This window comes from Haliotis rufescens, unplaced genomic scaffold, assembly GCF_023055435.1.
Source record: "Haliotis rufescens isolate VD_foot unplaced genomic scaffold, xgHalRufe1.0.p SCAF_16, whole genome shotgun sequence".
Lineage (NCBI taxonomy): Eukaryota > Metazoa > Mollusca > Gastropoda > Lepetellida > Haliotidae > Haliotis > Haliotis rufescens.
In genome coordinates this window covers 25,953,020-25,967,788 of record NW_025963846.1, presented here as the reverse complement: position 1 = coordinate 25,967,788, position 14,769 = coordinate 25,953,020, and the positions used below count along the sequence as shown (strand labels likewise).

At 44.0% G+C, this 14,769-nt stretch overlaps 1 protein-coding gene across 1 annotated transcript; it reads right to left on the bottom strand.

The window, feature by feature from the left end:
* Window positions 1–1,728: 1,728 nt before the first annotated feature.
* LOC124117685 lies at window positions 1,729–9,151 on the bottom strand. The gene is made up of 4 exons (XM_046479670.2): window positions 8,998–9,151; window positions 6,442–6,571; window positions 4,479–4,589; window positions 1,729–2,148 (listed from the first exon to the last, which is right to left on the bottom strand). Exons 2-4 carry the CDS (start codon window positions 6,569–6,571, stop codon window positions 1,898–1,900), a joined length of 492 nt encoding a protein of 163 aa, XP_046335626.2. The 5' UTR covers window positions 8,998–9,151; the 3' UTR covers window positions 1,729–1,897.
* Window positions 9,152–14,769: the final 5,618 nt, after the last annotated feature.

Here is a 14,769-nt window from a genome sequence, read left to right as displayed (position 1 = left end):
TCGAGTGGTGAAGAATGCGTTGGTTGATGTGATTCACACGATAGTCTCGTATAGCCAAAACGTGAACCGTGGCTACGGCTTTGTTTCTAGGCTAAGGTGGAGGGAAGCAGACGACTCTTTTTAATTTAAGGGGGAAACAAAAGGAGAAAAGGGAAACGAGAGTCAAAAGAGATTGATGGTAAAGAATTAGGGTGGCAAAATGTCTATTGAGAAAAGTTCCGCGTCAGGCAAGGCTAAAACTTAGTCAAGAACGAGAAAGTTTCAGAATGACTTGTTGACCGAATTCCAATGGCTGCGACACGTGTGTGAGAATGCAAGTTGGGAATCAGGGTCATTTTGTTCTGTAGAAGTTGTGAGGCTGCAGGAAAATTAAATCGTTTAACGAATCATATAGAAACATGCATTAACCAGCAACAATAGATCACCATGGCATTCAGTGACAGACACCATGAGACTGTTATCGCCAGGTTAAATAATAGGACGGCAGTATGTTGACCGTACCGGTATTTTTAAGTGCTGTGGGGTCAGTGAACCCAAGGATTTATAACTGAACGAAAACACTGATGTTACTGTTGCCAACTTGATCAAAGCAAATATCATTGGTTGCAAAGATTAACAAAATAAATGTGGTGGTGGTGTTGAAATGACTCTAACAACACAACATTTTTACGAAGCACTTCATGATAAAAGTATTCTTCTCGATATACCATATACTACAAGGCATGAGCTGGTTTTAATATAAACTGAGATAGGTGAGTGAGTGAGTGAGTTTGGTTTTACGCCGCTTTTAGCAATATTCCAGCATTATCACGGCGGGGGACACCAGAAATGGGCTTCACAACTTGTACCAATGTCGGACTCGAACCCGGGTCTTCGGCGTGACGAGCGTCCGCTTTAACCACTAGGCCCCTTTCCTGAGATAAACCCTGCGAGATCCTAAACCGGGGTAGAATAGGTCTTCAGCAACCCATGCTTGTTGTAAGAGGCGACTAACGGGATCGGGTGGTCAGGCTCGCTGACTTGATTGATGCATGTCATCGATCCCAATTGCGTGGATCGATGCTCATGATATCAATCACTGGATTGTCTGGTCCAGATTCGATTATTTACAGACCGCCGTCATATAGCTGAAATATTGTTGAGTGTGGCGTTAAACAACAAACAAACAAAACTGACCACCTACCTTTACCAGACATCCTGACTTCATTCGTTCTCGATCTCGGGAGGGAGGAATGGGGGATGTTCACATATGAACATATATGCACGAATGATCATTCCATTTTCACCACCAAGTTTCACTTACATGCAACAAACGCTCTACAGGTAAGCAAACCATATTTCCCGGTTTTAACAATGAGGGTGGTCTTGGTTTGATTTTGGTTTGTTGTTTTACGCCACACTCAGCCATCTTTCAGTTATTTGACGGCGGTCTGAGAACAATCGATTCTGGACCAGACAATCCAGTGATTGACATCATGAGCATCGACCCACGCATAGGGATACGAGGATGATTGTGGCCGGTGGCATAAATGTTACAAGCATTCCTGGTGCCACGAAGCGTATTTCCCTTGATAAGCTTTCTCTGCATTGTTTCAAAAAACACAGCGTCGGAGGTCAAATTCTGATTATTACTTTAATTATAATAATTATCTATTAATGAAGCATCCCGATTTGCTTACATTATACTCATGTTGTTCATACAAAAAAAAACTGAATTATTACCGTGCATCGTGAGTGAATGATTTTATTACTAACAGATATTGTTTATCACATGGCAAAAAACAAGCAAAGCATAGCACAAGATGTTTTTAACGGACTATTTAAGCAAATCTGGCACTGTGTAAAACTTTAAAAAGCAATTCCTCTTTGCAAGGACAAAGGTAAGACCGGCCTCTCCTCATATGGAACTGGTGAGGGTCTGTTCCCGGGAGAGACTGGTTGCTGTAACCGCAGAGGCACTCGGGTCTACCTCGGGGGCACCACGTCTTGGTTCATCCTCAAAACATCCACACAACCACCGCCGCCTGAGGAACACAGCGTCCCCAAACTTGACCAGTGACCATGGCAGGATGGACGCAATGAGCAGCTCGTGGAGAAGAAGCTGTTTGGATGTCCACTGGCGGCGTCCTTCTCCTGAGACCGCCATGCCTGAGGACATAATAAAGCAGTGTTAATCGCTAGTGAGTGAGTTGGGATTAACGCCGCCTTTAACAGTGTTCCAGTTATATCACGGCGTGTCAGCTTAATGTTTGTGAAATGCCCGAAGTGATGCAGGTCTCAGACGTTTATAACAGACAATCCAGTGAATGACATTATCAGCATCGATCCACGCAACTGAGATACGATGGCATGCATCAACCAAGACCATCCGATCCCGTTATAGGTGCCTCTTACAGCAAACATGGATTGCTGAAGACCTATTCTAACCCGGATCTTCGGGGGTTCGTTGGAGGATTGGGGTCTGTGTGGTTTATCGCTGCAATTTCCGTGTTTTCGGCAGTCAGTTCCAGAAATAACCCAATAGCACTGACTGTGATCTCAAGTCTTGAGATTATGGACACGTAATAGCCAAGGAATGTTTGAGTCAGCGAACGTTTGGTTGAACCTGGTAAAGTACACAACATAAGAACCGTGGTAAGATACGGAACGACGCGTTGGAACAGAGAACAGAGTGTGGTCGAAATGTTGAGGATCTGACGTCTATAAAGGATGTGGCGTCTATAAAGCTAGAGTGAGTGAGTGAGTGAGTGAGTGAGTGAGTGAGTGAGTGAGTGAGTGAGAGTGAGTGAGTGAGTGAGTGAGTGAGTGAGAGTGAGTGAGTGAGTGAGTGAGTGAGTGAGTGAGTGAGGTTATACGCCGCTTTTAGCAATATTCCAGCAATATCACGGCGGGGGACACCAGAAATGGGCTTCACACATTGTGCCCATGTCGGGAATCGAACCCAGGTCTTCGGCGTGACGAGCGAACGCTTAAACCACTAGGCTACCCGACCGCCCCTATAAAGCTATAAAGGATGTGACGTCTTTAAAGGATGTGGCGTCTATAATGGATGTGGCGTCTATAAAGGATGTGGCGTCTATAAAGGACGTGACGACTATAAAGGGTGTGGCGTCTATAAAGGATCTGACGTCTATAAAGGATGTGACGTCTATAAAGGATGTGACGTCTATAAAGGGTGTGGCGTCTATAAAGGATCTGACGTCTATAAAGGATCTGACGTCTATAAAGGATGTGACGTTTATAAAGGGTGTGGCGTCTATAAAGGATGTGACGTCCATGAAGGATCTGACGTTTATAAAGGATGTGAGCAATATCATTAAAATCAGATCTTAGTTGTCGCTTCCGCCAAACAAACTTGTAATTAGCGGTAGCGAGAACTAAGATCTGATTTTTATAAGACTCGAATGTGAGTATCAAGGATATGCAGTCTCATTTAAATCAGACCTTAGTGTTCGCTACTTTAGCGTGAATTAAGGCCTGATTTTAATGAGAATAAAGCTTGTGTTGACTTGTTTCTCTGAGTGCGAGACGACTGTGAGATTAAATGTTAAGTGTTAACATCCGACACAGAGAGACAGCACACCGACACCGACAATACTGTATAGGACCTATCAGCCTCAAAGCCTTCTCACACTAAACCAGCGCTGCGACAGAAGTCGGTGAGTTTTATTTTAACCCCCATTTAGGCAGCGCTTCAATGCAGTAAACGCATCGATTACCAAATAAATAACATCGAAGTAAATACCTGTACGTTACCGGGTGATTGTGATAACCAAACGTGATGCAGGTCTCAGACGTTTACTACTTTGGTGAAACCCACGAGCACGGGAATGGTGCTGACAGACCTAGAAATTTGACCCAAGAAATATAACAGGGGCGAACCGGAATTCGAATCCACGATCATAAGTTTCTTGCGTGAAAAAGGGCGGTCGGGTAGCCTGGTGGTTAAAGCGTTCGCTCGTCACGCCGAAGACCCGGGTTCGATTCCCGACATGGGTACAATATGTGAAGCCCATTTCTGTTGTCCCCCGCTGTGATATTGCTGTAATCTTGCTAAAAGCGGCGTAAAACCTTACTTATTCACTCTTGCGTGAAAAAGGGACGCAACTCTGCACGGCGAAATGAAGGGCCTGCGACAACTGAGCCATCTGTGCCTTTAAGCCACTTAGGGGGCACGGGGGGCCTAGTCGTCTTAGGCGCAGCGATTCGCTGTCCAGAGTTGCGTCCCTTGGACACGCCAGACACCTATGATTATGTGTTCGAATCCCGGTTCACCCCGATTATGTTTCTAGGTTTGTCAGCACCATACCCGTGCACATGGGTTTCACCGAAGTGGTAAACGCCTGAGACCTGCATCACTTAGGGCTTTCCTCCCACATTAAGCTGACACGCCGCGATATAACTGGAATACTGTTAAAAGCGGCGTTAGTCAAACTCACTTTAAGCCACACAGAGGCAACAAGTAAAGCATGTCTCACCGTGTTCGCCATTATGTATTGTCCAAGGCCAGGTAGTCGAGAACGTAGATTTGACCCATGTTTCCACCGACTTCACGCTGGGGAAGAGTTGTCCATAGTCTTTAACAGCACCTGTACAGTTGTACATATAGATCTACATGAATACACGCATACATGACATTATTTCAGACTCACTAAAAAACATGCTTGTCGTAAAAGGCGACTATAGTTCTTGTAAGAGGTGATCAGGTGGTCAGGATCGCTGACTTGATTGATGCACGTCATCGATCCCAATTGTGTGGATCGATGCTCGTGGTGTCAATCACTGGATTGTCTTGTCTAGACTCGATTATTTACAGACCAGTGCGGCGTTAAACTACAAACAAACAAAACACTAAAAAACCGTCCAACGTTAGTGAGCGTGTGAGTATGGTTTTACGCCACCTTTAGCAATATTCAAGCAATATCGCGGCGCAGGACACCAGAAATGAGCTTCACACATTGTACCCATGCGGGGAATCGAACCCGGGTCTTCGGCGTGTCGAGCGAACGCTTTAACCACTAGGCTATCCCACCGCCCCTCCAACATCAGCAATATTCCAACTACATCACGATGCCTCTGCTTTAGCAGCCAGAAGAGGACTGAAGTAGCAATGGTCCACTCCGTTGGTGATGGGTGAAATCGGGCTTAACGTCGCGTCCAAGATTATTGCACTTATATAGCGACGTGCATGTACGTGTATGTGTGTGTGTGTGTGTGTGGCTGCTTGTACTAGTCCGGACTGATGCCGATTTATAGAGCTAGCCCACTGAGATACCATGCCGCAGTTTAACATGAATACCCCACTCAGACACAGTATACTGACTCCGAGCCGACCAGTCCTTGTTTTAGCCCCATAATGCCGAGCGCCAGACAGGGTAACAACAAGTACCATCTTTTAACGTCTTTTGGTATGACGCGGCCGGGGACCGAACCCCGAACCTCCGCTCTCCGGGCGGACGCTCTACCACTAGACCACGGAGGCGGTCTCCACTCCATTGGGGAATAATAAAACACAATCAGCCAGGTTACACACGGTCGCACCCCGGCCTGACATTACACCCTAACTACACAGTTATTCACCATGTAAAGGGTTTGAATAAGATGTAAAACTTGGTTTCAAAGTCTACCTATCTAACACATCTGATCTGATTTTACAAAGTATAGGTTTCTTCTGATTGGCCAGGCAATGCGCACCAAACAAGTGTAAGATCAAATAATGCAGGCTATTCATATTCCATTCATATCAGGGCGGGGACACCAAGAACAGGCTCACACATTTACCCCATTTGAGTGATTAAGTTCGGTTTAGGTGTAACGCTGCTTTGAACAGTATTCCAGTTATATCACAGCGTGTCAGCTTAATGTGGAAGGAAAGCTTGAAGTGATGCAGGTCTCAGACGTTTACCACTTCGGTGAAACCCACGAGCACGGGTATGGTGCTGACAAACCTAGAAACATAATCGGGGCGAACCGGGATTCGAACCCACAATCATAGGTTTCAACTGCAAGACGAATTGCGGCGCCTTAGACGACTGGGTCACCCGTTCCCCCTTGGGCCATTTGAGGAACTGAACCCGGATCATCTGCGTGACGAGGCAAGTCTACCCCTTACACCACTCGATACCTATACAACTGACCCGTGAAGATCCCGGGTAGAATAGGTCTTCAGCAACCCATTCTTGCCGTACGAGGTATCATGCTTGTCGTAAGAGGCGACTAACGGGATCGGGTGGTCAGGCTTGCTGACTTGGTTGATGCATGTCATCGTATCCCAATTGCGTGGATCGATGCTCATGATGTCAATCACTGGGTTGTCTGGTCCAGATTCGATTATTTACAGACCGCCGTCATATTGCTGGCATATTGCTGAGTGCGGCGTTAAAGAACAAACAAACAAACAAACAATATCTATACAACGCCTCTTTGATTTGATTTTCGTACATGAGCTGTTTGGTTTGGTGTGGGTCTGCTTCGGGTCTAGCGTTAAGACACAGCTGCCAGTCAGGAAGGAAAGGGCGGCCAACAAGATATACGTCCGTTCAGGAGGTCGGAGCATGTTCGGTAGCCGCATCTGTCAAAAGGAGATCAAGAATATGTTTCGATGCCCTAACACATGTTTACATTTACAAAAATACATGCAAATGTTGTGCAACAAAGTTTATGAATATTTTCTTTCATCGACACTACAGATTTAACTGCACATAAGGGGCATCTTCCATAGTTTAAAGACGATGTTCTCATCGTCGAATGACTCTCTCCAAAAGCAGCCGATACTATTTGTTTCTATGGGCAAAACACGGTTGTGTAACAACGAAATTAACAGCACCTCGTCATGTATTTTGGCTTATTACATAGTGGACTACTCGTTGTATTGTTAGTTTATTGTTTAACGCCGCACTCTGCAACATTCCAGCTATATGACGGCGATCTGTAATAACTGAATCTGGACCAGACAGTCCAGTGATTGATATCATGAGTATCGATCTACGCAATTGTGACACAATGACATGCATCAACCAAGTCAGCGAGTCTGACCACCCGATCCTGTTAGTCGCCTCTTACGACATCATGAGTATCGATCTACGCAATTGGGATACGAGGACATGCATCAACCAAGTCAGCGAGCCTGACCACCCGATCCCGATAGTCGCCTCTTACAACATCATGAGTATCGATCTACGCAATTGGGATACGAGGACAGAATGAAGGCTTGATTCTTTTATGAATTAATAGGTTGTTTTGTTTATTGTTTAACGTCGCACTCAGCACTATTCCAGCCATATGACGGTATTCTGTAGGTTATCAATTCTGGACCAGACAATTGATTGATACTGAGAGCAACGCTCCAAGCCGTCGGGGTACGATGCAATGGCTCCAAATCAACTAAGTCACCAAGTCTGACCTACCGTTCCATTGGGTCACTTTTTACGAATTACATAGGTCCCTGGGACCTATTGTAGCCCGGAATCCCCGGGGGTTCTTTCATGATATAAGACAGTCGGCATGTATTCTTTACAACTTAAAAATAGGTCTTCAGCAACCCATGCTTGCCATAAAAGGCGGCTATGGTTGTCGTAAGAGGCGACTAACGGGATCGGGTGGTCAGGCTCGCTGACTTGATTGATGCATGTCATCGATCCCAATTGCGTGGATCGATGTTATGATATTAATCACTGGATTTTCTGGTCCAGATTCGATTATTTACAGACCGCCGTCATATTGCTGAGTGCGGCGTTAAACAACAAACAAACCAACTAACTTTACAACTTAGTTATTGTTGACAGATCGCTAGCAACACGCCCAGATATAACGATTATAAGTTAACAATTTCAAAGGTTGATCCTTAATTGTGACATATGACAGATGACATGCAATCGGTATACACATTCACGCACGCACGCACGCACGCACACATATATAACATTTATACTGCGAGTTATGGCCGTGTAGCTGCTTAAGGTGTATCAGTAAAAACTGGTATTACTCTACTCGACCGTGAAGAAACCAACCGTTTAATAAATATACAGCTGTATTTAAACATTGTTTATTACCGAAGCGCATGCTTATGTACTGGCAGAACTAGTTTCACTAACAACTATTGAATATATCTCTCAACATCGCTGGGCTTATTCAATGACATTGCGTTAAGAGGTAATAGATCGCCATCGTTGAGAGGAGCTTATGCATACTCGATGACACCAGTAACCTTGTTGCTAGGCTGACGTCACAGGACAAGGTTTTGCCGTGTAAACTGAAACAACATTTTACAAATTAAGTTATTCCGTTGTATGTTATTACATATATATGTGTAAACTTTTAATGTGTTTGAAGTTGTATACTGTTAAACTCAACTTGATTATGCTGTGGATCGCGTCGATGTCTGCTTATTTACACACGACAGTGAAATATTGTATTCATAAGATTGACCTAGTTTCTGACGGGAATTCCAACAGTTCGATTAAATGAGGTTTAAAAAGTTTTAAACTGCAAGTAATAAATAAAATACTAAACTCGTACCCAAGTAAAAAAAAGTGTTTTGAACTTCGTGAATAGTTCTGGTATCTGACGAGGTATTTAGATACCAGAACTGTTCACTCGTTTCATAAGATTGGTATTCCACGGGAGCGAGTTCAGTATTCTATATTTATAATATACCCGTATGAATACATTTACGTCAGCGATGAAAAAAGACTGAATGCGAGAAGTCGTTTGAATAGTCAAAACCCCATTATAATGATACACTATGAGATTAATGATTATTCATTGTCTAAAACAATATACATAAACATTACTGATTACGAAAGAAATTGAGTAGGAGGCTGCTGTATTAAAATAGTTTAATATAACTTCCTCAATTACATCAGCGCGTCAATGGCGGCCATACGCTCCACAGGAATCACAGGTGTGTGGATATGGAGTGTCAACAGACAAACACGAGAGTTAAACATGTCACACAATCGAGACCGAGTGTCAAAGAATGAAATAAAACAACTGTACCTTATTTTCGGCTTACTCTCTCTGCAAGTGATTGTAGTCGAGAATAACTATCCGCTGGTGACGTCTGCTCGCGATTGAGTTAATGTTCACACAAATTGTATATTGACAGCTTTAGCATCACGTGACCGGTGTCTAGGAGGAGTCATTTACAGTGAGTGGGTTAAACTTAACGTCGCATCGGTATTATTTCAGCCATATGGCGACTAGAGTCATTTATAACAAAGCCCTGTTCCACAGAGTGGTCTCAGCGCCACGATGACCGTAAGCCAGTGTTAAAACATGGGAGTTACGATCACCTTAGCGCTAAGAACGCTTTGTCGAACGGGGCCTAGGTGGCTGAACCGACCAGGACGAGAGAATGAGTGAGTGAGTATGGTTTTACCCCGCTTTTAGTCATATTCCACTAATATCAGGGCGGGGGACACCAGAAATGGGCTTCACACATTGTACCAATGTCGGGACTCGAACCCGGGTCTTCGGCGTGACGAGCGAACGCTTTAACCACAAGGCTACCCAACCGCCCCTCCGGCCAGGACAAAACAAACCTGCTTAGTGCCCAACCATGAGACTAAAGGTCATTATGGGTGAAACATCCCATTTTGACTTTTCATGTTTTAAAACTACAGCATCTTCGTAACACAAAAATTGAATTCACAAGCTTCAATTCATTATGTATTACAGAGAAACAAGACCATCTTTCCGAGACAAGGGCGTCACCTGACTATAAAAGTCTACTGGGCGGTTATTATAGGGTAACGCTCTTTTTCAGGGCCTTACCATTTGCAGAAGCCCGAGGTCTTCCATTTACTGCCCGATAAAGGAGGGCAGTTGAAAAGACCGAGGGCTTCTGCAAATGATAATGCCCTGAAAAATAGCGTTACCGTTACTATAGCTAAAACGGATGGAATTTGTTATCAAATAAAAATAAACAACTATTAAACGTGACGTCAATATCCCTACCATATGACGTCACCTAACACCGGGCGTGATAATGGCCCGTCGTCAAGCAATATGAGGGTATTATCAAGTTACAGTGGCCCGCCGATTTCTGATAACATGCGGGCGGTTTAATGATAATTCTATCCAGCTATAAAGTCAGTAAACGCCCTTGCCTCGGAAAGATGAAACAAGACATGACACATATCAATCTTCACTGCAGTAAGTTGACGTCAAACGTCATTGTGACGTCATAGCACAATGCTATAATATTTTGTCTTGTCGCTACAATATGGAGGTACGGTTACCGCATCTAACATCTAGTGAGAGAAGCCCCACGATGCAATACTGAATTTAAGGTAACATTGTCATGTTTGTTTGTTTGTTTGTTTATTGTTTAACACCACACTCAGCAATATTCCAGCTATATGACGGCGGTCTGTAAATAATCGAGTCTGGACCAGAGAGTCCAGTGATTGACATCATGAGCATCGATCAACTATTGGGATACAAGGACATGCATCAACCAAGTCAGCGAGCCTGACCACCCGATCCCGTTAGTCGCCTTTTACGACAAGCATGGGTTGCTGAAGACCTATTCTACCCCGGATCTTCACGGGTGTGGCTGCTTGTAATAGTCCGGACTAATGCCGATTCTATAGTGCTAGCCCACTGAGATACCATGTTGCAGTTTAACATAGATACACCCATCTTCCCGAGGCAAGAGCGTTAACTGACTTTAAAAGTCAAGTTTCCACCCTTGCCGAACTAGGCTGGAATTCCTGGGCTCGATCGTAGCGCCACCAGTGGCTATTGCGAGTTATGTCCTTTCTATGCCTCTCCTACTGACCAATCAGATTCAACCTCTCGTATCACTTGCATTTACTTCAAACAAAACGGTGGCGACCAGTCAAGACGATCTGATCGATAATCAAGATATTGTGATAAAACGAGTCTTACATCGCTAAGTGCATCAAATCACGTGAGCACCTTGATTAAAAACATGAAAAGATTTAGAAAATATCTGTTGACAACGAGTTAGCGGTGCACATGTTTTGCAAATGCTGCAGTCGACCGAAATCTGCATGACACTTAACGAACCGGATTTCGATTTCGGTGCGCGATTTTGATTGGACTATGCATAGACTCGTTAGTCCAGGCAAAATGTAACTCCATAATACCAGCCTAGTTCAGCAAGGGTGGAAACTGGACTTTTATAGTCAGTTAACTCACTTGCCTCGGAAAGATGAGATACACCACTCAAACACAGTATGCTGACTCCAAGCCGATCAGTCCTTGTTTTAGCACCAGTGTCAGAAAGGGTAACAACAATTAACATATTTTAACGTCTTTTGATATGAAGTGGCCGGGGATCGAACTCCCGACCTTCCGTTCTCCAGGCAGACGTTCTACCACTAGAAGTGGGTCAGTAAACTGTCAGTTCGTGGCAGATAACCTACAGTTAAAATAGAGTACCATAGCTGTAAATTACGCTGAAACTACTTTCAGTCTGCCTCAGTGATACCTCTCTTCTGACATGCTGACATGCTAAATTATCATGTGATCAAGTCTATATTTAGCCAAGCGTAACCGTTGGTTGATATGATTCACCGGATAGCCTCGTAGCCAAAACGTGAACCGTAACTATCGCTTTGGTTTTAGGCTAGGGTGGAGGGAAAGCAGACGACTCTTTTTAATTTAAGGTGGAAATCAAAAGGAGAAAAGGAAAACGAAGATGTTGATGGTAAAGACACAATTAGTGATGACAAAATGTCCAATGAGAAGAGTTCGACGTATGGCAAAGCTAAAACGAAGTCAAGAACGAGAAAGTTCCCGAGTGACTTGTTGAACGAATTCCAATGGCTGTGACACGTGTGTGATGCAAGTTAGGATCACCCCATCAGTGGCGACGGGTCTTGTGAAGGCCTGCGTAAAATCAGGGAGACTTACGGAGAGTGAGTGAGTTGGGTTTAACGCCTCTTTAAACAGTATTCCAGTTATATCACGGCATGTCAGCTTAATATGGGAGGAACGCCGAAGTGATGCAGGTCTCAGACGTTTACCACTTCGGTAAAACCCACGAGCACGGGTATGGTGCTGACAAACCTAGAAACATAATTGGGGCGAACCGGGATTCGAACCCACAATCATAGGTTTCTGGCGTGCCCAAGGGACGCAATTCTGCACAGTGAATCGCAGCGCCTTAGACGACTGGGCCACCCGTGCCCCCAGACTTACGGAGAACTTAATAATATTAAGGCGTGAATCGTAGCAATGTATTGCAGCGACCAGTGGGTGTCCGATACTTTCAGCAGGGAAGTACAAAGCTACAATTTCGACCAGAGCCAGCACCCAGCATTCTCGACCACCCAGTGTATTGTCTAATTCTGGATGATTCACTGTCATATATTTGTCCACCAGCACATGCTTTGTTTATTTAACGCTGCACTCCAGCAATAATCCAGCAATATGACAGCGGTCTGTACATAACCAAGTCTACACCAGACAATCCAGTGATTGACATCATAAGCTTGATCAACACAATTGGGATACGATGACATGCATCAAACAAGTCAGAGAGCCTGACCATCCGATCCGTTAGTCGACTTTCCTGACAGCCTTTTACGGCAAGCAAGGGTTACTGAAGACCTAACCCCGGATCTTCATGGTCGAGCAAGAGTGCTGACAAAGCCTGAATTACAGTCAAGGTGAGGTGAGGTGAAATTGGGTTTAACGTCGCGTCCAAGATTATTGCACTTATATAGCGACGTGCATGTACGTTTGTGTGTTTGTGTGGCTGCTTGTACTAGTGCGGACTGATGCCGATTTATAGTGCTAGCTCACTGAGATATCATGCCGCAGTTTAACATGAATACCCCACTCAGACACAGTATACTGACTCCGAGCCGACCAGTCCTTGTTTTAGCCCCTTAATGCCGAGCGCCAGACAGGGTAACAACAAGTACCATCTTTTAACGTCTTTTGGTATGACGCGGCCGGGGATCGAAACCCAGACCTTTCGCTCTCCGGGAGGACGCTCTACCACTAGACCACGGAGGCGGTCTACAGTCAAGGAGAATCAGGGATCCAAACCTTTGATCACAGTAATAGAAGATGCCTAAGGGATGCAGCTCTGCACATAGAATTTGTCTAGTACAAAATGCCTATGACTGGGACACCCAGCTTCTCGTATACCTAATCTGTTAAGTTGTTCTCCTGTTAAATAGTCAGGAAAGTTTACAAACGGGACAAGACATAAATTGGACAAAGTTTGTTTACTCAAATATACACAATATATTCAGCATTCTTACAACATGCAAAACATCCTTCAGGTTGAACACACCACCCATATGATCTTCATAGTAAACCTTGCATACATAAAACACAGGTTCTAGGGGCTTCAGAGAAAATGTTGAACAACACTCAAACATGCCTCAGCTTCACTATCAAACAAATCAGAAGGAGCTAAAACCATTTTGAAAAGTATTCCAATTATGCCATGTTAGCTTTACGTGGGAGGAAAGCCTAAAGTGATACAGGTTTTAATACATTGACACTGTGTTGAAAACCACGGTCATGGTAGGAACAAATCAAGCATCACAATCGGCAAATCTGGAATTTAAACATATGATCATAGGATTCTGGCACATCTAAGGGAGGTAACTCTCCACAGCGGATGGTGTCGTCTCAGATGATAAAAGGATAGCTTATGAATTTCCCCATTGATTGATCATCCTCTTCATAAGCTCAGTAGTTTGTTCTATGATATGATGATGATGAAGATGAGTATGGTTTTACGCCGCTTTTAGCAATCTTCAAGCAATATCACGGCGACACACAAAGATAAGAAGATTTATCTTTGCTAAACAATACAATTCATGTAAAAGGATAGATCCTTTTAAGCATCCCTTGGATGCAATCTGGTCATTATCTGCCTCCAAACCTGCATCTGTATGTACTGGATGCACATTCATGTATCATGCATTAAAAATGTCAAATTCTGTCTTAATCAAAACATTCTATCTGCTGTACAAAAAATAGCAACCATTTAAAGTAGCAAACACTGTGAAATGTATTTAGCTTTGCAAAAGTTTCTTAAACAAAATGATTTAACAATTTCTGATGTGATTGCTTGTCAAAGGTAACAAAGGTTTTTCATGGAGGAAGTACACTGCCACGGGTCCATGGGGAGATAAATCTCATTAAAATCAGATCTCTTTCTCTGATGTGATACCTCTCTGATTGCAGATCTGAGTGAGAGTGTGGGTGACTGACCTGTGTTTAACGCCGCTTTTAACAGAATTCAAGTTATATCATGGCATGTCAGCTTAATGTGGATACCCCAAAGTGAGGTCTCAGATGTTTACACCTCGGTGAAACCCACAAGCATGGGTATGGTGCTGACCAACCTAGGAGCATAATCGGGACGAACTGGGACTTGGCATGCTCATCAGAGGACATATCCATAGGTCAGCTGAACCCATCTTCCCGAGGCAAGAGAGTTAACTGACTATAAAAGTCCAGTTTCCACCCTTGCCGAACTAGGCTGGTATTATGGAGTTACATTTTGGCTGGACTAACGAGTCTATGTATAGTCCAATCAAAATCGCGCACCGAAATCCAAATCCGGTTCGTAAACTGTCGTGCAGATTTCGATCGACTGCACTATTTGCAAAGCATGTGCACTGCTAACTCGTTGTCAACAAATATTATTCCAAATCTTTTCATGTTTTTAATCAAGGTGCTCACGTGATTTGATGCATTTCGCGATGTAAGACCCGTTTTATCACAATATAGATCTTGATTATCGATCAGATCGTCTTGACTGGGCGCCAC